General features: G+C 48.7%; 1 protein-coding gene and 1 pseudogene across 1 annotated transcript; both read left to right on the forward strand.

The window, feature by feature from the left end:
* Window positions 1-1,948: 1,948 nt before the first annotated feature.
* Window positions 1,949-5,018, forward strand: LOC116885497 (disintegrin and metalloproteinase domain-containing protein 1). The gene has a single exon (XM_032886789.1). It carries the CDS (start codon window positions 2,390-2,392, stop codon window positions 4,757-4,759), a length of 2,370 nt encoding a protein of 789 aa, XP_032742680.1. The 5' UTR covers window positions 1,949-2,389; the 3' UTR covers window positions 4,760-5,018.
* A 15,935-nt stretch (window positions 5,019-20,953) lies between these two features.
* LOC116885496 lies at window positions 20,954-23,360 on the forward strand (annotated as a pseudogene).
* Window positions 23,361-24,737: the final 1,377 nt, after the last annotated feature.

The following is a 24,737-nucleotide window of genomic DNA, read 5'->3' on the forward strand; positions in this document are numbered from 1 at the left end:
TGGCCTCGAACTCAGGTCCACCTGCTCTGCCTCTGCAGTACTAGGACCAAGGCCTGTGCAGCCACCAATTTTCATTTTTTAAAATGTCGCCATAAGGATTGCTTTTTTTTTTTTTTTTTTTTTTTTTTTTTTTTTTTTTTTGAGCTGGGGACCCGAACCCAGGGCCTTGCGCTTCCCTAGGCAAGCTCTCTACCACTGAGCTAAATCCCCAACCCCAAGGATTGCTTTTTTAAGAGTTATATTTTGTTTTGTTTAAGATTTATTATATATACAGCATTCTGTATGCATGTACACCTGCAGGGCAGAAGAGGGCACCAGATCTCATTACAGATGGTTGTGAGCCACCATGTGGTTGCTGGGAATTGAACTCAGGACCTCTGGAAGAGCAGTCAGTGCTCTTAACCGCTGAGCCGTCTCTCCAGCCCCCAGTTTTGTTCTTTATACATGTGAGAAAGAACAAGTTGAAAGAATGTATCGTTGGTAAAGAAGTCAAAAGATTTTAATCAGATTTTGTACATCAGAAGAAAATGAGTTTCTATTTGAGAATAATTACACATTTTTAAGTTTAAAGAGTAGGCTGTTTTTCCATTATTGCCTTAACCTTTGTTATATTTATTAATTCTGACACAGAAGCAGTGAAATAGCTTTGCTGGTTTGCAGAGCAGGGACTTGGAAGAGGCTCTGAATGACTTCATGGGAGACGGTCAGTGCAGCTGAGGGGCCTCAGTTCCCGTCCGTTGCCAGTGAGTCTGAAGCGACAGTGGGCATTTCCTGCTAAATGACAATGCTGTATGATAGGAAGTAAGCCTCTCTGGCCGAGGGTAGATGCCAGGAGTTGATACTTTTCCTTTTTTTTTTTTTTTTTTTTTTTTTTTTGAGCTGGGGACCAACCCAGGGACTTGTGCTCGCTAGGCAAGCGCTCTACCACTGAGCTAAATCCCCAACCCCTAAAACTCTATTTTTTTTTAAAGATTTATTTATTTCATGTATATAAGTACACTGTAACTCTCTTCAGATATACCAGAAGAGGGCATCAGATTCCATTACAGATGGTTGTGAGCCACCATGTGGTTGCCAAGAATTGAACTCAGGACCTCTGGAAGAGCAGTCAGTGCTCTTAACCACTGAGCCATCTCTCCAGCCCATACTCTTGATGACTTTTTCTTTGGGGCGGGGGTGGGGGTGGGAGGCTGGCCTTGTTTTTTGAGAGAAGGTCTTACTTTTATATCTCTGGCTGGCTCAGAACTCATACAAAGACCATGTGGGCCTTGAACTTGTGATCCTCCTGTCTCTGTCTCCGGGATTGGGATTACAGAAATGTACCACCTTTCTGAATTAAGCAGGGCATTTCTCCAATCCCATGTGTTACCTGCAGTCACACCTTTTATGATTCATGTTGTAAATATTTGGCTTGTAATATAAAATTATTTCTATGCTACGTGGAAGACAGTTTTAGTTCTTAGATGCATGGAGTGAGAAATGGGGGAAGAACGGTGTGCACACAGCTCTGTTGTCCTTCTGACGGGTAGTGCTGACCACAGGAAGAACACAGACGGGAGGCTGAGGCCTGGGGCTTGCATGGGCAGTGCAAGCCAACTGTGGTCACACGAGTGTGGGCGTCTGAGTCCTTCCAGAGCCCACGTTCATCTTCTTTGTTGTGTAACTAGAGTTACCAGTCTGACTTTATCTCATGGTGAGACCACTGGGAGAACTAACTTAGATTTCAGGCTCTGGTATATTCCTGTAGTAAAAATAAAATCATTTAACACTTAAGCCTTAGAAAAACTTCCATAGAGAAGGCTCGTGTTTAAATGACAAAAGTCACTTGGTAGGCAGGAGGGTAAGGTAAAGTAGAACATCTAAATACTGTGTGTTCTGTGTGTGCGTGGGCATGTGTCCCAGCGAAAGGAATCAGGCGGTCAGAAGTAGAGAACTAGCTATCCCTCCAGCGACTACTGTAAGAATGAGGAACGGGGCAGGACAACAGAGAACTCTTAATTGTTCAGAGAACTCTGTCCCCTCCCCCGCGTCCCTGCAGAATGTTGAGTCTGAAAGCATGAGCAGGTTAGCGTGTCAAGGGGTGTCCATCATGACCTGTGGAGGATGAGCGATGTTCTGATGCACAGCACCGGCGAGTCACTGTAGACACAGGGCTCGTCTCCATGAGCGTCAAAGGAACTTAAGCCACACTGGAGCTCTTCCACTTGACAAAAGTCCCTGTGCTGCACATAACCAACGAGGCCAGGAGAAAAATAAGACCAGAGATACCGCTTGAGGCCAGAGGATTCACGCAGGGGAGCACCCCTTAAGGGACAGGCCTGGGTCTGGGAAAGCAGTGAGTTGCCGCTGATGGACATAGATCCTACGCTAGCCACAGTTTGTTTGAGCCATGTCAGTGGCAGCATCAACGAGCAGGAGTGCCTCCACTCTGTCTTCTCCACAGATCCAGCAAGGAGCCTTAAAAGAAGCTAAGGGACCCCCTCACATCTGGGCTGCACGGCATTGGAACCTGGGTCTACGACTAGTGCCAGGACACGCATCTGTTAGAGCAGGGATCTTGGTGCTACTGATTTTTCTCCCGAGCACGCTCTGTGACCTAGGATCTGTATATGACTCTTCCTATGAAACGGTCATCCCCGAGAGACTGCCGGGCCAGGGGAGTGAAGATCCTGGAGGGAAGGTGTCCTACATGCTGTTGATGCAAGGCCAAAAGCAGCTGCTTCACCTCAAGGTAAAGGGACACTACTCTGAGAGGAACTTCCCGGTCTACAGTTACCACAATGGTATCCTGGGGCAAGAAATGCCTCTCCTCTCCCAGGCCTGCCACTATGAGGGCCACATGGAAGGGGTGCCGGGCTCCTTTGTTTCTGTCAACATCTGTTCAGGCCTCAGGGGGGTCTTGATTAAAGAGGAAACAGCCTATGGCATCGAGCCCCTGCTCTTTTCCACAAACTTTGAGCACATCCTCTATACCATGGCGCACCAGCCTGTGGTCCTCTGCAATGTCACTCCTACAGACAGCCTGGGGGACTCCAGCCAGCAACAAGGGAGCAACAAGACCGATGAGGTGCTGGCTCTGTCTGACTTGTGGTCACACGCCAAGTATGTGGAGATGTTTGTCGTGGTCAACCACCAGCGCTTCCAGATGTGGGGCAGTGATGTCAACACGACGGTCCAGGCGGTAGTGGACATCATTGCTCTGGCCAACAGCTTCACTAGGGGAATAAACACAGAGGTGGTGCTGGTGGGCCTGGAGATCTGGACAGAGGGGGACCCGATAGAGGTCCCAGTGGACCTGCAGGCTACACTCAGGAATTTCAACTTGTGGAGACAGGAGAAACTCATGGGCCGGGTCAGGCACGATGTGGCACACTTGATCGTCGGGCATCGCCCAGGAGAGAACGAGGGCCAGGCGTTTCTGGATGGTGCCTGTTCAGGCGGGTTTGCGGCGGCCGTGGAGGCCTTCCATCATGAGGATGTCCTCCTGTTTGCGGCGCTCATGGCCCACGAGCTCGGGCACAACCTGGGTATCCGGCACGACCACCCAGGCTGCACCTGTGGTCCTAAGCACCTCTGCCTCATGCATGAGACGATCAGTAAGACCAGTGGCTTCAGCAACTGCAGCTCTGACCACTTCCTCCGTTTCCTCCATGACCACAGAGGGGCCTGCCTGCTTGACCGGCCTTGGCACCAGAGCCACAAGCGCAGAGATGCCCATTGTGGAAACGGTGTGGTAGAGGAGTCGGAGGAGTGTGACTGTGGTAATGCCTGTGACAGTCACCCATGCTGTGAGCCAACATGTACACTGAAGGTGGGTGCGCAGTGCAGTGAGGGACTCTGCTGCTACAAATGTGCATTCAAGAAGAAAGGGACCTTATGTCGTCCTGCTGAGGATGTATGTGACCTTCCCGAGTACTGCAATGGCGTTACTCGAGAATGCCCTGCAAACAGCTACATGCAGGACGGCACGCAGTGCGATAGGATTTATTACTGCTCTGGGGGTTTGTGTAAGAACCCTGATAAGCAATGTGCAAGGATCTATGGGTATCCTGCAAGATCGGCCCCCGAGGAGTGTTACATTTCAGTTAATACTAAAGCCAACCGGTTTGGAAACTGTGGCCATCCCACCTCGGCTAACCTAAAATATGAAGCATGTTCCAATGAGGATATATTTTGTGGGAAGTTGGTATGCACGGATGTTAGATTCTTGCCTCAAGTCAAGCCCCTACACTCACTCCTCCAGATTCCTTATGGAGATGACTGGTGTTGGAGCATGGATGCCTATAACGTCACTGATATCCCTGATTACGGTGACGTGCAGGGCGGTACCTACTGTGCCCCAAAAAAAGTCTGCATGGAGTCCATCTGCACCGGTCATGCCACGCTCCAGTATGACTGTCATCCGCAGGAAATGTGTCATGGGAATGGAGTGTGCAACAATTTCAAGCACTGTCACTGTGATGCTGGCTTCTCCCCTCCTGACTGCAGCACTGGAGGAAATGGGGGGAGTGTGGACAGTGGTCCTGTCGGGAAGCCAGCTAACCGAAACTTGAGTCTTTTTGGAGTTGGAGAAAGTCCGGATTCGAGGATGGAGGATGAGGAGATCAACCTCAAAGTGGTGGTGCTTGTGGTCCCCATCTTCCTTATTGTCCTACTGTGCTGTCTAATGCTCATCGCCTACCTCTGGTCTGAAGTACAGGAGGCAGTGTCTCCAGGGTCTTCAAGCACAACCTCGTCCTCAGAGTCCGAGTCCGACTGACGTCCGCAGACCTCCTCGTGGGCTGTTGCTACCGAGGTCGTGTGTTTGCGGGGCAGTTTTTCCTCCGTGGTTTTTAGGGCTTGTTGCATGCACACTGTTTACCGTAATGTGTTGTATATACACTTGTGTTGCTCTTCTCTACAGTAACAACTGGTATTATCGTGTGAAAGTTTTTATGGGATCTAAATGTTCTAACTTGCCCTGTCAGCTACTGTTCATAAAATACAAGTCATTTTAAATAAACATGAATAACAAGGCCTTTTTTCCCCCTGCTTCAGATGAAGCATTATTCCAGATTACTCACCCTCATCCTGTGTGATCTTTAGAGTTTTTTTTGTTTGGTTTTGGAGACAGGGTTTCTCTGTTTCAAATCCCAGAAGGCTGTCCTGGGACCCACTCTGTAAACAAGGCAGGCCTCAAAGACACAGGAATCCTCCTGCATCTGCCTCCCAAGTGCTGGGAATAAGGGTGTGTGCCCCCTTCCTCCTAACTCGATCTCAGGCACTTGGCAAGCACTCGGCACCCGCGGGCAGCCTCGGCGACAACCCCAGCCAGCGCTGAGCTCCGGTGTGCAACACTTACATTTCCCTGCTTTTCTATTGAATTTGATTTTTAAAATTTATTTCCTTTTCTTTTGTATGTGTGAATATTTGCCTGGATATGTGTATGTGAACAAGTTGTGTACCTTGGGCCCATAGAGGCCAGATGTTGGCGCCTGTGGAAATGGGGTCACAGACAGTTGTGAGCGGTCGTGTGAGTGCTGGCTGGGAACTGACCCTGGTCTGCTACACTGAGCATCGCTTTCTCCCCCTCCAGCCTGGTTGCCAGTGTCTGCACGTGCAAGGTCTCGGTGGGAAGATAATTACCTCTGAGGCACAGAGCTAGGACAAAGCACAATTCCTTCTGTGTGACAGGTTTGATACCTCTCCTCAGAGACAGGCAGGAAGAGCCTGTGGCGGGTACCCCACCCCACAGCCTACACTGTCACTGCGCCTTTCCCTCCCTTCAGTAAAAAGGAAGAACATTTGATGAGTCTGACTGTCCCGATCAGTCCTTAATTAGATGCTGAGATGTAGCAAGAACCCCCTGCACCATCTGATCATTTTAAAAGCATCTTGAAACTGACCACTAGCTGTGCATAGAGAACAGTGGTGCTGTTCTTACCTAGCACGTGCAATGCCCTAGATCTAGTTCCCAGTCAGATACGGCGTCTCATGCCTGTGATCTCCACACTAGGGAGACTAGGCAGGAGTACCGGCACCAGTCAGTGGCCAGCCTGGACTACAGAATAACACCTTAGGATAAAAGTGTGCAATTGAGCAGGTCGGTGGTGGCTCATAAGCCTGCACTTGGAGGCTGAGGCAGGTGAGTTCAAGGCCATCCTGGTCTATGTAGAGAACTACATTTCTGTCAGTGTCAGGACAGCCAAAATTACACAAACAAACCTGTCTTGTCTCAGAAAAATAAAATAAATGTGCAATTCATCGTGTAGTTACAGAACGTTATCAGCTCTTGCTTTGCTTTGCCAAGTAGAGGATGATGCTGGTGTTGAGCGTGACGGATCTTACAGTAGGATGCGGTGGTTCTCAACCTCGGCCTACAGCTGCCTTTCATAGGGGTCTCCTAAGCCCATCTGCACGTCACACATTTACATTGTAATTCATAACTGCAGCAAAGTTATAGGTATGAAATAGGAATGAAAGCAACTTGGAAAACCACCTTCCAGGTCGCAGCATTAGGAAGGTTGAGAAGCACTGCTCTAGGAACACTGTAATCCCTGGAGATATGACAACACCTCTGAAAGCTAAAAGGATTTGCCCACAGAGGGGTCACAGAGAGTGCAACAGAACTCAGACGTGCACTCACTGGCTGGTCTTCAACTGGGATGGGCCAAGTGTGGCTAGCAGACATGGCTGGGTTAAGTGGCTGTGTCCACTAGGCAGCAAGGTGACCGGGTCTGCAGTCAGCAGACAGGCCAGCTAGTCATGTGTTTTGAGAGCTCTGGGGCTGATTAATGCTGTGTTGCTAGAGGAGGGACATCCGTGTCCATGTTGCTGGCATGAGGAAGATTCTGGGAAGATGTCACAGTATCCACTGTGGGGGACCATTATTCTGGAAAACATGAGAAAGATCTTTTTAGAGTTTTACTGCAGGAATCCAGTTCCTGCACATGCTCTCAGCTCCATATCCAGCACGTGGTAGCTCTTCAGCACCCAAACCCTCCAGAGCTGTGCACTTGGTCTCAACACCCATGGGCAGTCACACAGGACATGAGTTGGCCCACAACCAGTGCCCACTGTGATTTTTAGATGCAAGTCAGGCCACTGATAACTTCTTTGTTTTTGAATTTAGTTATTATGTGTACAGTGTTTGCCTCCATGTCAAAAGAGGGCACCAGATCTCATTACAGATGGTTGTGAGCCACCATGTGGTTACTGGGAATTGAACTCAGGACCTTTGAAAGGACAGCCAGTGGAAGTGTTCTAAACCTCTGAGCCACCTCTCCAGGCCCGCTGATGAGCTTTTAAGTACTGTAGACCTGCTCCTAAAGAGGACTGCATTGCTGCAGTCGGGCCCGTGCTTGTGGAATGCTCCAGTGGAATGGTGCAGTAAAGTCTTACTCCGTTAGTGGGCTTTTGTCATGCTGTCAAATGTGAGTGGGTGATGCCTGCATGTCTGTGCAACCTATCTGACTATGCTTGGGGACTATTGAGGACAGAAGAGGGAAGGAGCCATGATACCTCCAATGTGGAGTGATACTGCTCCAGAAAGTATCAGCTTGAAAGGAACTTAACATGTTCAAGAATTGAAAATAACAATCCGAAGGAAACTTAGATACAGAGAACACAGACTTACAAAACAAGTGAGAAAGGCATCTCAGAATATAGACATTATACATGATGTGACAAAAGCGGAATGTAGCATCCTAAAGCAGCAGGGTGAGATCCACACAGGGAAGGAAGAGCTGCCTGCCTGGCGGCCAATTTCTCAACAAAAAACATACAGTCCAGAGGCCTGGCAAAGAAGACTTGTCAACACATTACTGTGCCCTTGGATAAAACATTGGCTCCTCTTACAGAGGACCCACGTCAGGTTCCTAGCACTTACATAAACACACACACACACACACACACACACACACACACACACACACAGTCTTTTAAAAACCTACTATACCCTGCAGAACCAAAAGAGAAATAAAGGATGTCGTAGGTAAACAGAAGCTGGGGGATTCTGCTAGGTCACTCCATAAATACCTTACATGGAACAGCCAGGGAGCTCCACACTAGAGAGGAAAAGGCCATCAACCACCATCAGGAAGACACAAATGTGAACACTTACATAAGTCCCAGGGTATGACTCAGTTGGTACAGTGCTTGCCTAGGGTTCAAGCCTCAAAGCCATATAAACCAGATGTGATGCATAGCTGTAACCCCAGCAACTTGGCTGTAAAACCCAGGTCATCCTTGGCTACATAGTTTGAGGCCAACCTGGGCTACCTAAAACTTTGTTTAAAAAAATAAATTAATCAAGAAAATATATAGGGGTTGGGGATTTAGCTCAGTGGTAGAGCGCTTGCCTAGCAAGCGCAAGGCCCTGGGTTCGGTCCCCAGCTTCGGAAAAAAAAAGAAAAAAGAAAAAGAAAATATATGAATTGTAAATATGCACCTATGATGGAAACACTCAAATACAAATGCCAAATACTGTTAGATCTAAAAGTAAAGTTTCAATGCCCCACACTTGCTTGAATGTATACATCATCCACAGTGAAATTCAGGGAAGAAGCATCTGTCTAATCACACGTTAGGACAGATCCGGAGGACAGTGCAGAACACGTGCTCCAACAGCAGAAGGGAACGTCGAGGTACATTCTCGAAGATAAATATTATATAGGTTAAAAATCAAGTCTTGGAGGCTGGAGAGATGGCTCAGTGGTTAAGAGCGCTGACTGCTCTTCCAGAGGTCCTGAGTTCAAATCCCAGCAACCACATGGTGGCTCACAACCATCTGTAACGGGATCTGATGCCCTCTTCTGGTGTGTCTGAAGACAGCGACAGTGTACTTATATAGAATAAATAAATCTTAAAAAAAAAAAAAAAAAGAAAGAAAGAAAAAAAATCTAGCCTTGGCTGATGAGCTGGCACAGTGGTAAATGTGTACACCATTCTCATAAAGGCCTGAGTTCAACATGCAGCACCTGAGGCAGCCCTCAATTGCCTGTAACCCCACTCCAGAGAGCAGACACTTTCCTCCAGCTTCCATGGACAGACATCGGCATGCATGCGTGTACACACACACACACACACACACACACACACACACACACACACGTATACACATTAAAAGTTTAAAAACCAAGTCTCAAACCTTTTTTGTTTTTCAAGACAGGGTTTCTCTGTGTTCTAGAACTTACTCTGTAGACCAGGCTGGCCTTGAAATCAGATCTGCTTGACTCTGCCTTCCAAGTCAGGATTTTTATTTTTTACTTAAAATTATTTTTAAATTATCGTTTGTATATGAGTGTTTTACCTACTTGTATGTAAGTGCAACATATGCACTCCTGAGAAAGCTTTAACTCAACCAGACATTACAACAGATACCACAGAAACTGCAGGATCACAAGAAGACACAGTGCAGGAGCCATTCCGGCCGTGTGCACGGACGCAGGCCTTTCAGCCAGTGGTCCTTGGGCCTCTACTTCTGTGATTCGGAGGACATTCAGGGCTCCCAGAGAGCTGCTTATCTGGAGAGCTAAGTAGCAAGAATGTGCCAGGAGAGCCCACAATTGTCTGTGGAGTGTATTTGGCTAAGTTTTTGAAAGAGCCTGAAGGTGCACCCTGATGATCAATACTGACTTGAACAGAGGAGAGAGGCTCTGAGTTTCTCACAGCCATATTCTGTCCCCGTCTGAGCACTTAGGAACCAGACCACTTCCATGAGCTCCCATTGGCTCCCAGGTCTTGGCGTCAGCTACGATTCAGATGGCATAATTTGTTCTCTGAGAACAGGGATTCTGCAAGGGCTCAAATTACCCAGTGTCAGCTCTGCTTCCCGCAGCTCACTGGCCACAGCACTCCTGAATGTGAACACCATGTCCTAGACCCAGCCAGGGGGCTGTACTCTGCCACTGCCCCCTCTTCCTGCTCAGGCTGCAAAGGTGGACCCCCTGCGTTCCCCTTGCCACCCCCACTCCTGCCTCCTTTCTGACCTATCAAACCCATCCTTGTTCTTTCCATCCCAAGGCAGCCACACACTTGTGTTCCATCATCCCCATAATCCAAATTACCTTGGATTGGTTGTGTCGCTGTGCCAGAGGCCCAGACAGTAAACTGCTTCCCTGCTTTCTGGACTCCTGTGGGTCTCTTCTCTACTCATGCTACACTCTATTATCTATAACATTGAGTAAGGGATCAGAGGCAAGGGAGAGGCTCTAGGTGCCCGGGATCAGTCACTACTGCTGCCTGTGAACCACACCACCTTCTACTGTGGCCAATCCTAAGGCCTCCCAGGTACCCAACAATAGACCCAGCAAGACAACAGTGCATGAGAGGCCAGCAAACAGCCATGGCTTGTAACCAGTCCAACTCAGCACATCTGAATCCTCACTGACCACAAGCCCTGCCAGTGCCACCAAATCCACACTGGCCATGAGCCTTTCCAGTGCCAACGGCATGCCCCTCTACACCGTTCTTCCTTACACAAACGCTGGAGAGAAGCTTTGCTCTGCAACTGTCACAGCAGCTGTCCCTGGGCGCTATAGGAAGACCTGAGAACTGAGGAGCTGAGAGCCCTGTCCTGGGGCTTCCAGGTGAGGAAAGCCTGCACAGCAACTGCCACAGCAACAGCACTTTTCATGGGAGGCCAGCTCCTCCCTGCTCCCCCCAAACCAGCAGCATGAGATGAGGCTCAAACCAGCATCCAGTTCCTACAGGACCCAAGAACTCCTCCCCTCCAGTGGCCTGTGGGCAAAAGACTTGGTAGTGGCAGACCCCAGCCTTGTCCCTCTGAGAACCAGGTTCATCCTTCCTAAAACTCAAGCCAGGTTTAGTCTCATATAGGGTGTTGTACACCACTCCAAGGCAAGGAAAAGCTCAGACGGGGACTGGCAAGGGCCCTGACTACAAGCTGAATGCCGAGTCAGCTAGACCATGGCAGGGACAGGACAGCATGCATGGTTCCCTTCCCTGGAACAGAGCCAGTTGGTTGTGGGCCTCCACAAGTGTTGATATCTTAGTTCATGTTCCTCCTTGGGGAAACATTCTCCCTGCCAAGGTTATGAATGCTCTCCCTGTTAGTGTTAAGGACTCCATGATAATCAGAGACAGCACAAGTCCAGGAGTTGAGGGTGTGGCTATGTCCTTAGCAAAAATGGTAAGAGACCTTCAAGATAGCCCTTAAGGCTGTGGGAAAGAACGCTGAAAACCTGAGTTCAAAAATATATTATTTAGGTCTGGAGAGATGACTTAGCAGATAAGAGCATTGACTGTTCTTCCAGAGGTCCTGAGTTCAATTCCCAGCAACCACATGGTGGCTCACAGCCATCTATAGTAAGATCTGGTGCCCTCTTCTGTCAAGCAGCTATATATGCAGAACACTGTGTATATAATAAATAAATAGATCTTTAAAAAAAAAAACCCAAGAATTACCTTTATAATTTTTCTAACAATATTTCCGACTTTGTCTGAAAGTCTAAGAATTTTCTCTAGCAGCATTTCTGACTTTGATTTGATTTGAGCTATCCAGAGACTATTTCGAATTTTTTTTTTCCTTGCATGAGACAGCTGTCTCTAGCAGGGAGCTGTCTTTAACAGGGAGTTATCTAGAGCAGACTACAGAAGGAAGGGCGGTCTACAGAAAACTGTCTAGGGATCCATCTTGAGCCAAGCACAGGCTGTCAACTTGTTCCCTATGATTTGACTTTGGGTCATTTATTTCACTGCTTCCAGAAACCCTTCCTCAGAACCCCTCTCCAAGTGGAGGCTTGTCCTTGGCAGCTGAGGTCTGGCCCTGCCTTAAGGGTGGCCTCATTAGGAACAGAGAACAGAACGTGGCCTTCCATGTTGCATGCTGTGACAGTGAACTAAAGCTTGTCTAATAGCTCAGCCCTTAAGCAGTATGTATGGTCATGGATTCTCTGTGTGTGTGGGGGTGGGGGGTACCAAGGCCTGGATATCAATCTCAGGCCATCAGATTGGCAGCGAGCACCCTCACCCCTGAGCCGGGCCACTGGTACCTATTATACGATGCCAAGTCAAAGAAGAGAAGTGGCTGCAGGACCCAGTGTGGTTATCAGATTTCTTTCACTGTGAAAGACAAAAATTGGCTTGTTTTTTCAGTGCATATCACCCGAAATTTTGTGTTTAAAACTTTCTAGTTTTAGATGGTTAAGTGTTTTTCTGTATGCATGAATGTCTTGCTTGTATGTACATACTTAAACTTGTACGGCTGGTGCTGAGGAGGGCATCAGAGCCCCTCAACTGGAGTGACAAATGGCTGCGAGCTACCATATTGGTCCTGGGAGTGGAACTTGAGCACTCTGCAAGAATAGCAGTGTTCTTAACTGAGGAGTTATCCACCCAGCCCCATTTTTAGTATTTCCCAGTTTTGTTTTGTTTTGAGTCAGGGTCTCACTACGTAACCTTGCCTGGCCTAGAACTCAAGTCCATAGTCAAAGCTGGTCTCTAGATAGGTATTTCTCATTGCAGAGAATTTACTCCAAGGTATCTTCTGGGTGATTGGGACTGGGATTATTTCTATGATTTCCCCCCAGTGTGACTGTCACTGATACATTGGAAGGCTGCTGATTTCTGTGTGTGAACTGTCTGGCCTAGCACCTTACTGAGTGTCCATCAGGTCTGAGAGCTTTCTGCTCGAACCTTTGAGAATCTGATACACAGAATCTTGTCTGCACACAAGGATGCTTTGACTCTAGCTAAGACTTCAAGCATTTTTCCCTGACGAGAGTGGAAAGAACAGACCCCTTTGTTCCTGAACTTAGTGGGAGTGCTTTTGAGATTTTCCTCCATTTCCCTGACGTATAGACCTGATCTATAGTCTACCTACTAGGAATGGTTCCTCCATTCCTACACTCTCTGGGGTTTTTAACCATGAGAGGATGTTAGAGTTGAACAAAGGACCACTGAGGTGATTGCCTATTCTGTCCTTGTGTCTCCTCATGTAGCAAACAATGAAACTACCAAAGCAAACGAACAGGAGAGGGGGGTTAAGAGGGTGCTGGGAAAAGGGAGGAGGGGATTACTGAGAAGGGGAGGGGAAGATTGAAATACATGTGTATGTGTGTGTAAGAAGTCATCATGAAATACATGTGCATGTGGGTGAGATGTCATCGTCCTCCTCCTCATCCTAATAATAATAATAATAATAATAATAATAATAATAATGGGGAAAACTTATAACCCCCTAACCCTATAATTTTCTTTTTCTTCTTCTTTTTTTATTTGGAGACAGGGTCTCTCTATGTAGCCCTGGCTGTCCTAGAGCTTACTCTGAAGACTAGGCTGGCTTTGAACTCAAAAAGATCAGTCTGCCTCTGTCTCTTGACTGCTGGGATTAAAGGTGTGGGCTGCTATGCCCCACTCAATCACGTAAGTCTTTTTTTTTCTTTTTCTTTTTAATCATGTAAACCTTCAAGAGAAGGAAAAGAAGAAAATCTGTCAGGACTGACAAGATCAATTTAGTAAAGTAGTGGGACGCTAAGATCAACATAGAGAGATATGGGCAACTCTTGTACAACAAGGAACACTGTTGAAAGTGAACTCTAGAGACACATTTCATCCAGAATTACTACAAACATCAAAACATGTGAGGGTGAAATTTTAAAATATTCTTTAAAAAGATTTTATTTATTTATTTTATGTAAGTACACTGTGGCTGTCTTCAGACACCAGAAGAGGGCATCGGATCCCATTACAGATGGTTGTGAGCCACCATGTGGTTGCTGGGAATTGAACTCAGAACCTCTGGGAGAGCAGTCAGTGCTCTAACCCCTGAGCCATCTCTCCAGCCCTGAAGTGTTAAAATATTTTTTGAGGTTTATTTTGAGTTTATGTGTGTGGGTGTTGTGCCTGTATGTATATGTGTGTGTCGTGTGCATGCGGTACACACAGAAGCCACAGAGGGCAGTGGAGCATTGGACCTGGGGCTACAGGGGGTTGTGAGCTGACTGTAGGGGCTGGGGGATCAGACTGGCGTCTTCTAGAAGAGCAACCCGTGTGCCCTTCACAGCTGAGCCGTCTCTCCAGACCCTTAAGTGTAGATTTCACAAAAGTAATAAAAAATTTCTGCAATAAAAACCATAAGAGGGGGCTGGAGAGATGGCTCAGCGGTTAAGAGCACTGACTGCTCTTCCAGAGGTCCTGAGTTCAATTCCCAGCAACCACATGGTGGCTCACAACCATCTGTAATGGGGATCTGATGCCCTCTTCTGCTGTGTCTGGAGACAGCAACAGTGTGTTCACATACATAAAATAAATAGATCTTTAAAAAAAACATAAAAGGCTGATGCGAGGAACGCAGAATGGAAAAACGCTTTGTACTTACAGATCTGAGTCACTGCTGTGGCTGAAGTGAGGGTCTGAGAGTAGAGAGATGCTCAGGAGTTAAAAGCACTTGTTCTTGCAGAAGATACAGGTTTGGTTCCCAGCACCCACATGACAGCCCACGACTGTCTGAAACTCCAGCTCCAAGGGTTTTGAACTCTGTGGGTTCCAAGTGTACATCTGGTGTACATAGACACCCAGGCAAAATGCTCATACCGATAAAATTTGAAAATCTAAAAGAATGATTTATGAATTTCTAAAAAAAAAAGTTACTGTGGACTCTCCTGAAATAGAAAAAATGAATTCTAAAGTTTTTATAGACCACCACACATAGAGACAAAACCAAACAAACCCACAGAAATACAAGAGCAAACAGCATAGGCTATCCAGAACCAATACTGGGCTGCAGCAGCAACAGGACTCCACCTCACTCAACTGCTGTAGTCACCCAGCAGCCGCCTGGGAGTGCAGCCCGCTAGGATGGTTGGTTGCCTAGCATGCAGGGTTCCCAAAGCACACAGGTCATGCTGTTGCCCTGGGTTACCCACCAGGACATGACTGTGAGACCCTCTAACTGAAGATACCACATGTCTTGGTTTCATGAGACAAAGAAAACGATCCAGTCTGCGGGACGGGACTGGCTGGTTTTGTGTGTTAACTTGACACAAGCTGGAGTTATCACAGAGAAAGGAGCCTCAGTTGAGGAAAGGCCTCCATGAGACCCAGCTGTAAGGCATTTTCTCAATTGGTGATCAAGTGGGGAGGACCCAGCCCATTGTGGGTGGTGCTGTCCCTGGGCTGGTGGTCTTGAGCAGGCTGAGCAAGGGGTGGGGTGGGGTGGGGGAGCAAGCCAGTAAGCAGCAGCCCTCCATGGCCTCTGCATCAGCTCCTGCTTCCTGTCCTGCTTGAGTTCCAGTCCCGACTTCCTTTGGTGATGAACAGCAATGTGGAAGTGTGAGCTGAATAAACCCTTTCCTCCCCAACTTGCTTCTTGGTCATGATGTCTGTGCAGGAATAGAAACCCTGACCAAGACAGGGACTGTTGTGTTTTAAATGAAATGTCCCTGAGTGGTTTGGGCAACTGAATATTTGGATTCTAGCTGATGGCTGGAAGAAGTCACTGAAGGCTTTGATGCTTTCCAGGATTCCTGCCATGCCTAGTGCTCTCATGCTTGCGCTCCCTCTCCCTCTCCCCGTCCCTGTCCCCGTCCCTGTCCCTGTCCCTGTCCCTCTCCCTGTCCCTCTCCCTCCTCCTCTCCCTCTCCCTCTCCCCCTCCCTGTCCCTGTCCCCCTCCCTCTCCCTCTCCCTCCCTCCCTTTCCCCACCTCCCCCTTCCCCTCCCCCTCCCCCTCTCCCTGTCCCTCCTCCTCCCTCTCCCTCCCCCTCTCTCTGTCCCTGTCCCTCCCTCTCCCTCTCCCTGTCCCTCCTCCTCCCTCCCCTCCCCTCCTCTGTCCCTGTCCCTCCCTCTCCCTCTCTCTGTCCCTCCCCTCCCCCCCTCCCTCCCCTCCCCCTCCCCTGTCCCTGTCCCCCCTCCCCCTCTCCCTCCCCCTCTCCCTGTCCCCTGTCCCTGTCCCTGTCCCTCCCCCTCCCCCTCTCCCTCTCCCTCCGTGTGGACTGAGATGTGAACTCTAGATGTTTTATGCTGCCGTGCTCACTCTGGTACTGTGAACCCCAAATCAAGCTCTCCGCCATGAGCTGCCTTGCTGTGGTGTCTATCCAGTGATGAAGCAGTGACTGACACCAGGAGACACAAGGAGTCAGCACTGCTCTTCCCCAGTCAGACCTTGCGTGCGACAGTACTGACCCAACAAGCACAAGATGCCAGCACAATAGTGCGCCACTGTCTGGGACAGGAGCAGCTGATCTCTGACTACATCTGAGGCGTGTTCTGTAGGGTAAGCTCATGCCACTTCTATGGACCTAGGCAAAGGCTGTGGCAGGGGAGATCACAAAACTTAAGGAAACCTATTCCTTTTGTCAAATGGACATGTCAAACTTCCTGACAAATTTATGTTTCTTTTTTCTTAGGTTTATTTTATTTAATTTATATGAGTACACTATAGCTGTCTTCAGACAAACCAGAAGAGGGCATCGGATCCCATCACAGATGGTTATGAGCCACCACGTGGTTGCTGGGATTTGAACTCAGGACCTCTGGAAGAGCACTCAGTGCTCCTAACCACTGAGCCATCTCTCCAGCCCTGATTTATGTTTCTATTCACAGATTAGTGCTGCCCTTAGCCTTGGCCAAAGCAGCTTCTTTTTGCAGCAAGTAAAGGCTCATGAGAGACGCACTGCCAGGGGCCAGCATTGAGTGGGGTACAGACATCTGTCCCTCCAAGGATGAGGGCACATCCACATCACAGAAGAGAGGGCGGAAAGAATTAAAAAAGTTGCAGTTACCCAAAGAATTCACACACCATCAATATTCAATTACAGACAGGAGGGGCTTGTGGGGCCATTTCTATCAGGGGAGCTAATGGATATGGCACGAGAGCAGGTCACTGTCTTGAGTGATGTGACCTCTGGGAGTTACTTGTGTGCCAGTGGAGGGGAGAGTGCCCATGAGAGGTCATGGTTCAACCAAGTGGGTCTGGACCACAATGCAAAAACAAAGACAAAACAAAGAGACAAAAAGTCAGCGCTGCCCTTCCCCAGTTCCAGACCTAGCATGACAGTAGGGGTCCTGGTGTGGTGGAGAGAGGATAAAGGGACACGGAGGCTGAGTGTGACCAGACTGCCATGTACATATATGAACTGTCCGTGAACTAGTTGAAGAACTAAGAAAACTGTATATATCTCCGTAACTTGATAATCTCAATGCCAGCTCTCAGGTTGTGGAAAAAGGCGAATCAGGAGTTCAAAGTCATTCTTAGGTACATAGCAAGTTCTAGGCCAGCCACAGCTACAGGAGACCTTGTCTCAAAAAAAAAAAAAAAAGAGCCACCATCCATGAAAATAGATACAGAGGCGAATGGACAGAGAACCACCAGATTAATGAACAGAGTCCAGACACCCAAAGGGTCCTTCTTTGGGGATCTGTTCTCTTTAGCACACTACAAGGGACAGCAGGGTGATCAGTCATAAAAAGACTCCAGCCATCAGCATGACACCTCACAATGGTGTCAAGAACACTCGGTGAGAAAGACAGTCCCATCAATAAACATTTGCTGGCGAAACTGGATAAATGCGTGTGAACAACTAAAGTAGACCACACCCTCTAACACACACACGAATCAACTTGAAATGTACTGCACACCTAAGCAGGGACCTGAGCTGTGGCTCAGTTGGTCCAGTGCCTGCCTCGCATGCATGAAGCCCAGGGCTGGGTCACAGAGAGCAGGAAAGAAACTGCAAGGTGAAGGTGTGGGGCCGCAGTTCTCAACCTGTGAACTATGACCCCTTCGGGATTGAAGGACCCTTTCCTAGACTTCACATATCAGATAGCCTACATATCAAGTATTTATCTTCTGATTCGTGACAAGAGCAACATTACAGCTAGGAAGTAGCAATGAAAATAATTTTATTGTTGGGGTCACCACAACCTGAGGAACTGTTAAAGGCTGGAAGTCTAGGAGGGGCGGGAGGCACTGCAGACAAAGGTAGACAACGTGTGGACAGTGCTTTCCTTTGGTAAGAACTCTTTGCCAGGACTCAGGCAAGGCAAGAAGAGAATTAAGTGTCTATTAAACTACAGAGGCAAGACCCAAGCCTGTGGAACCTAAGAAAATACTTATAAACCATTCATCTAGTAATTTCTGAGAGCATATGGTGAGAACACAAAGCTGACATCAAAACCCAAATTAGTCCAAACCTTTCAGCGGGCTAAGGAATGCAGTAGACGCCTCTCCAGAGAAGACACAGTTGCCCATGCAGTTCTGAGGCAGAGCTTACACAGCGCACACACAACACAGACTGGATCCTCAGTACTGGGGCCTGGGGGAGTGAGGAGAGACCCTACTGCCTCAAGCCCTAGACCTTGACTAGCACTGACGCAGGGGATTTCTAATTGGAAGACCTTCTGGGCTACCTGGTTATTTCTAGGCTTAACCTGGGCTTCGCTTCGTCCTGTGATGTTGTCTCAAAAGACAAACATTCCATCCAGCAGAAACTTCAAATGGCCGGGCAATGTCCATGGATGTTATGAAGCGACACATAACTGCAGGAGCTACTGAAGCATTAGAAAGCAAACCAGGAGATGCGATGCATGACTGAACACTAACTCAGATGTAAAGGGAATTTGCACACGTTGTTGATGGGAATGGACCCGCACCATTGTCACAGAAACCACTGTGGAGAGAGTCCTCACAAAATGTAAGAGACTATAGGAGCTCTATGATCCAGCAGCCCCACAGCTACACTCCAAAGGTGAGAACTGTGGGGAGGGAACTGGAAGTCACACCAAGTGACGGAAGTCAGACAACAAGAGAAGCGCCGTGTGTGGTTGGGGGATTTAGCTCAGTGGTAGAGCGCTTGCCTAGGGAAGCGCAAGGCCCTGGGTTCGATCCCCAGCTCGAAAAAAAAGAACCAAAAAAAAAAAAAAAAAAAAAAAGAGAAGCGCGTGTGTAAGTAATCCTCTATGGGACTGAAAGGCTGATCTTGCTGAAGAACATCGTGGATGATGGTCACCAGGGACCAGGCGGGGTGGGAAGAGGAAGGTGGAACACAGGTCAGTTAGGTTCACAGGGATTTGCTTCTGAGTTTACTTCTAATGTGTGGCAGCGGTGGGTAAAATATAAAGCAATCTACCCCGCTTCAGAGTTGGGAGAAGAGCATGGGACTCCCAACATGTAAAAGTGACTGATACTTGAAGAGCTGGGAATACCCTAAGTGTTTCTCTTGGATGGAAAGGTATTCTGGGACTCGGAAGCCCAGGAAGCCCACAGCTCTGAGGGGAAGCTTCCTCAGCAGAGGTGCTCAGTTCCCAGGGGAGGGGACCCCAACTGAGCTGAGGAGCTCAGAGGCCTCAGCCCCACTTTGTTCACTTCTTTTCTTCACTGCTTTTCTTCTTGGCTTCTTCCGGTGAGTCACTCCACACGGTAATTCTTGCAAAGGAAATTTATTAAAGGGAAGAAGCTGGGAGGAGGAGGAATGAATCCAGGGATGACTGCCACCTGCTTGCAAGGATTTAAACCCTAAGCTTGGGGAGCTCAGGGGTTGGTGGCTTTTTTCACCCCCTTTCCCTGCCTCCCATCCATGGGTTAGGGTGGGAAGTCCTTCCTGGCTTCAGCTGGCCTTGCTCTATCCCTGTGGAGCTGCTCAGGGAGGCTGATAGGAGGTGCTGACAGCATGAGGCTCCTGAGGGGCATCTCCTGCTGAGGCAGGAAAGGCTCCCTTGCTGGCTACAGGCTGAGACGTGCAGCCATTTTGGTGCAGCCATTTTGATAGGAGCTGCCATTTTTAACTATTCCTGAGGTGGCATCTTACCCTGGCTGTCGGCTGGAGTGGAAAGGATGAGCCAGCCGCTGCTTTGACAGCTTTTGTGGTGTGCCACTTACAGACTAAAAGTACCCCGCCCCTTTGCTTACACAGGGAGAATTAATGCACTGCATCCTATCCGATACACAAATATACCTCATGAAAACTTACTTTGTGTGTCTGTGTGCACACCTGAGCGAGTTCATGTGGTCCATGTACATGTGGGTGAATAGAGGCTAGAAGAAAGGCCAACAGATGTAATCCTACAAACTGCCAGGACCATGGGGAACAGGAGGAGTTTCAGGCTAGCCTAGGCTACCTGGTAGAACACTGTCACATAAACACACACACACATAACCACACATAACCTTAGAGAATCCGTGTGTTGGGGTTAGGCCAGGCACTGTGGACACGTTAACAGGAAGGCACCATGCTGTCTTCCATAGCCTCTGAGAAGCTGCAACCCTAACCCATCTGTGCTATAACATACAGTGAAGAGGGTCAGCTCAGTGACCTGGTCTAACACAGTGTCCTATATTTGTGTATAGCCATCATGTCTCTCAGAGCTCAAAAATTGTCCTGGGTTAGGATGCTCCTATCTATAGAGCAAGGGCTTTAGAGGTCAGGAAACAGATAACAGAGTGTGGCCACCTAGGTTATCTCCGAGCTCCTTGATTTGGAACATCTGGGGTTAGCTGAGCAACTGACAACAGGAAGAGTGAGAGCTGTGGGGGAGGGGTGTTCCGTGTGGCTCTGCTGAGTGAGCTGTAGGGATGTTACAACCTCTCTCAAGGTACAGTCCCACGTAGTAGAGTCAGTTTGTCAAGGCACATCTCTTCATCTTGTCAAAGGGACTTAGAGATGGAGTACAGGAGCTGACTTGGAAAGAAGCAACCAAGAACAGAAACTGTCTGAAAGAGCACAGAGGTCAGAGTTGCCAGGACGAGAGCCAGCCAGAAAGCTAAGCTCACAGAGGTGGGGAGGAACCAAGCCTTAAAGACCCAGCATAGGTGTGGGGACAGCATCCGAGCCTCCACGTCAGGAGCACTGCTGCTGTCACTGATGTTTAACACAGGCCCCACACAATCAACTGAGTCAGGAGGGCCATGGCAGAACCGGTCACAGTGAGACATTCAGTGTCCTCTTTCTCTTTCAAGTAGATCTCCATGTGGCTTTGTAAGAGGTTGAGGGTGTACTTCAGACTTGGCATCCGCAGATGGAGAGACTAAAGCTGGAGCAAATCCAAACACAATTGTGCATCAGGCTGGTGGCCATGTTGCTCTTGGCAATAATTTTTCTCCCGAGCACGCTCTGTGACCTAGGATCTGTATATGACTCTTCCTATGAAACGGTCATCCCCGAGAGACTGCCGGGCCAGGAGAGTGAAGATCCTGGAGGGAAGGTGTCCTACATGCTGTTGATGCAAGGCCAAAAGCAGCTGCTTCACCTCAAGGTAAAGGGACACTACTCTGAGAGGAACTTCCCTGGTCTACAGTTACCACAAATGGTATCCTGGGGCAAAAGAAATGCCTCTCCTCTCCCAGGCCTGCCACTATGAGGGCCACATGGAAGGGGTGCCGGGCTCCTTTGTTTCTGTCAACATCTGTTCAGGCCTCAGGGGGGTCTTGATTAAAGAGGAAACAGCCTATGGCATCGAGCCCCCTGCTCTTTCCACACAAACTTTGAGCACATCCTCTATACCATGGCGCACCAGCCTGTGGTCCTCTGCAATGTCACTCCTACAGACAGCCTGGGGACTCCAGCCAGCAAATAAGGGAGCAACAAGACCGATGAGGTGTTGGCTCTGTCTGACTTGTGGTCACACGCCAGTGTATGTGGAGATGTTTGTCGTGGTCAACCACCAGCGCCCAGATGTGGGGCAGTGATGTCAACACGACGGTCCAGGCGGTGATGGTTATCATTGCTCGGCCAACAGCTTCCTAGGGAATAAACACAGAGGTGGGTTGCTGGTGGGCCTGGAGATCTGGACAGAGGGGGTCCATAGAGGTCCCAGTGGACCTGCAGGCTAACTCAGGAATTTCAACTTAGGAGACAGGAGAAACTCATGGGCCGGGTCAGGCACTGGGCACACTTGATCGCCGGGCACGCCCAGGAGAGAACGGGGGCGTTTGCTTGGATGGTGCCTGTTCAGGCGGGTTTATATGGCCGTGGAGGCCTTCCATCATGAGGATGTCCTCCTGTTTACAGCGCCATGGCCTGATTTGAGCTCGGGCACAATTGGTATCCGCACGACCACCCAGGCTGCACCTGTGGTCCTAAGCACCTCTGCCTCATGCATGAGACGCATCAGTAAGACCAGTGGCTTCAGCAACTGCAGCTCTGACCACTTCCTCCGTTTCCTCCATGACCACAGAGGGGCCTGCCTGCTTGACCGGCCTTGGCACCAGAGCCACAAGCGCAGAGATGCCCATTGTGGAAACGGTGTGGTAGAGGAGTCGGAGGAGTGTGACTGTGGTAGTGCCTGTGATAAAAACCAGTGTTGTGATGAAAAGTGTAAGCTAAAGGAGGGCGCGCAATGCAGTAATGAACTCTGCTGTCTTCATTGTAAATTTAAGAAGAAAGGAGCTGTCTGCCGACCTGCTCAGGGACTATGTGACCTGGAAGAGTACTGCAATGGGACCTCTGCAATCTGCCCCAATGATAGGATAGCTCAAGATGGCTCTATATGCCGTGAGTCATACTTCTGCTTTGGGGGTCAGTGCAGGGACCCTAGCTCTCAGTGCTCACATATTTTTGGCTTTGGTTCAAGGTCTGCACCAGATGAATGCTACACATCTCTGAACAAAAGAGGAACCCGGTTTGGAAACTGTGGCCCGTCCTCTGACTCTCCAGGAACATATGCCAAATGTTCAGATCAAAACATACTGTGTGGAAAAGTTATCTGTACAGAGGTAGGCTACCTGCCACCAATCAAAGACAAGCACATGCTGATTCAGATCCCTCAAGTGGAGGACTGGTGCTGGAGCATAGATGCTTTTGACAAGACAGATGCCTTTGATGAGGGGTATGTGTGGACCAACACTTCCTGTGGCGCAGGGAAAGTCTGTGAGAACTCCATTTGTAAGGACTACACCATAGTCCAGTATCCCTGCAAACCAGAGAGTATCTGTAATGAGCACGGAGTGTGCAATGATCTGGGGAACTGCCACTGTCTGTTTGGCTTTGCACCTCCTGACTGCAAGGAGGAAGGCACTGGAGGCAGCGTGGACAGCGGTCCCACTGTTATTCCGCCAGATGATTTTAACACGGGACAAAACGCTACCCAATCCAGTAGAGAGGACCTGATACTTAACCTAAAACTCATCGTCCTGGCTGTCATTCTGGTGCTCATGATACTCCTTATCATCACATGCATCATAACTGCCTACAGCAAGTCAGAGCCTGCTTCTGAAGGAGAGCCTTCAGAGATCGAGAAGGTTCCAGAAGAGGAGGAGGAGGGGGAGGCCCTACCCGAAGAGGAGGAGATAAAGGAAGAAGAAGAGGCAATAGGAGAAGAGGAAGGAGAGGGGGCAATAGGAGAAGAAGGGGCAATTGGAGAAGAGGAAGGAGAGGGGGCAACAGAAGAAGAAGGAGCAGAAGGCGAAGAAGAGGGAGAGGAATAAGTGGGGGATATAAAGCCAATAACCAGCTGCGCCTTTTGCAGCCATGACAATGAGGCTCCGGGGAGCAGAGGCACGGGGACCAAGAGCTGCCATATTCACTGGCAAGGGAGGAAGGAGCTGTTTGTCACCACTGTCTGTCGACAGCTGCTTACATAGTATGTCAGTACTTTCCACATTTCATTTGAACTTGTCCGATCACTTTGGATATTCTTGTTCTCGCATCTTTGGGCTGATTTTCTTGGTCACCAGAAACTGTTTTTCTGGACATGCTTTCTTCTACATAGATTATTATTATTTTTTTCTGGTATGCAATATACTATGTTCCTGAACTTCTCGCTATTCCCAGGACTTTTATCTCAAGTAACAATTACCTATTATGTGAGGACAATTTCCATGACCTTCACTGTTCTAACTTGCCCAAAAAGTATATATTCAAGGATGAGTCTTTAATAAAACTACTAATGTTAGTCACGTCTTCAGGCCCCAGGTATGTATCCACTGAGTGCATTTTGTTGTGGGCAGGGCCAGACTCATTAGGGAGGAGTCCCTGACTCTGGATGGAGTAGAGAAGCCAGCGTTACAGACTCCAGCCATAGCTCAGGGACAGAGGACTGGAGTTCAGACCCCCACACTCACTGACAAAGCAGGTGTCTTATGTATGCCCATAACATGGTGTGGCAAAAAAAGAAGGATCATCAGGACTCGGTGGCTTCTAGCCTGGAAAAGTCAGGCTCAGTTCAGGGAAAGACCCTCCTCCAAAGGAATAGGCAGGGAATATGAGAGGAAGATATGCGACACCTCTGCGCCTCTGCGTCCATACATATATGAGCACAGCACAACAAGCATACGTGACATAGAAGAAGAGGACAAGTACTAAGTCAGCCGTCCTGGTAGTGTGTGCCATGCTGACAGCTTTCAGAAGGCTGAGGCGAGGAGGCTGCAAGTTTATGGCCAGCCTGGGCTTCCTACCAAGACTTAGCCTAAAAACGAAATAAAGCAAAACGAAGTTGTTTTGTGCTAAGTTCTTAGAAAGTACAACCTTTCTCATGAGCCATCTTGCCCGCGTTTATGGTACTATGAGGAAAATGTTCAGTAGTCCTCACGTTGGTATGCCCATAGTATCCAGTCACAAACTCCACGACAGGGTCTAGTGACGGCCTACCTTCCTCTCCTTGCCTTCCTTGGGCTGCCTCAAACCAGCCAAGACCCTGACACTTTCCTTAGTTTCCTAAAGCCAATTCCCAATTCTTTATTTGCCTCTAGACTTGGAAGAAACAAAGGGAAATGACAGTGTGGAAAACACGCTGCAGACAGTGATGCTCTCAAGTCCAGTGTTCATGTCCCTCCCTGGGGGCCAGGATCAGATGTGTCTCTCCC

The sequence above is a fragment of the Rattus rattus genome, chromosome 16 (assembly GCF_011064425.1).
Source record: "Rattus rattus isolate New Zealand chromosome 16, Rrattus_CSIRO_v1, whole genome shotgun sequence".
NCBI lineage: Eukaryota > Metazoa > Chordata > Mammalia > Rodentia > Muridae > Rattus > Rattus rattus.

Excerpts from the sequence above, each read along its gene's own strand:
- LOC116885497 (XM_032886789.1), top strand. The coding sequence starts at position 2,390 with ATGTCAGTGGCAGCATCAACGAGCAGGAGTGCCTCCACTCTGTCTTCT.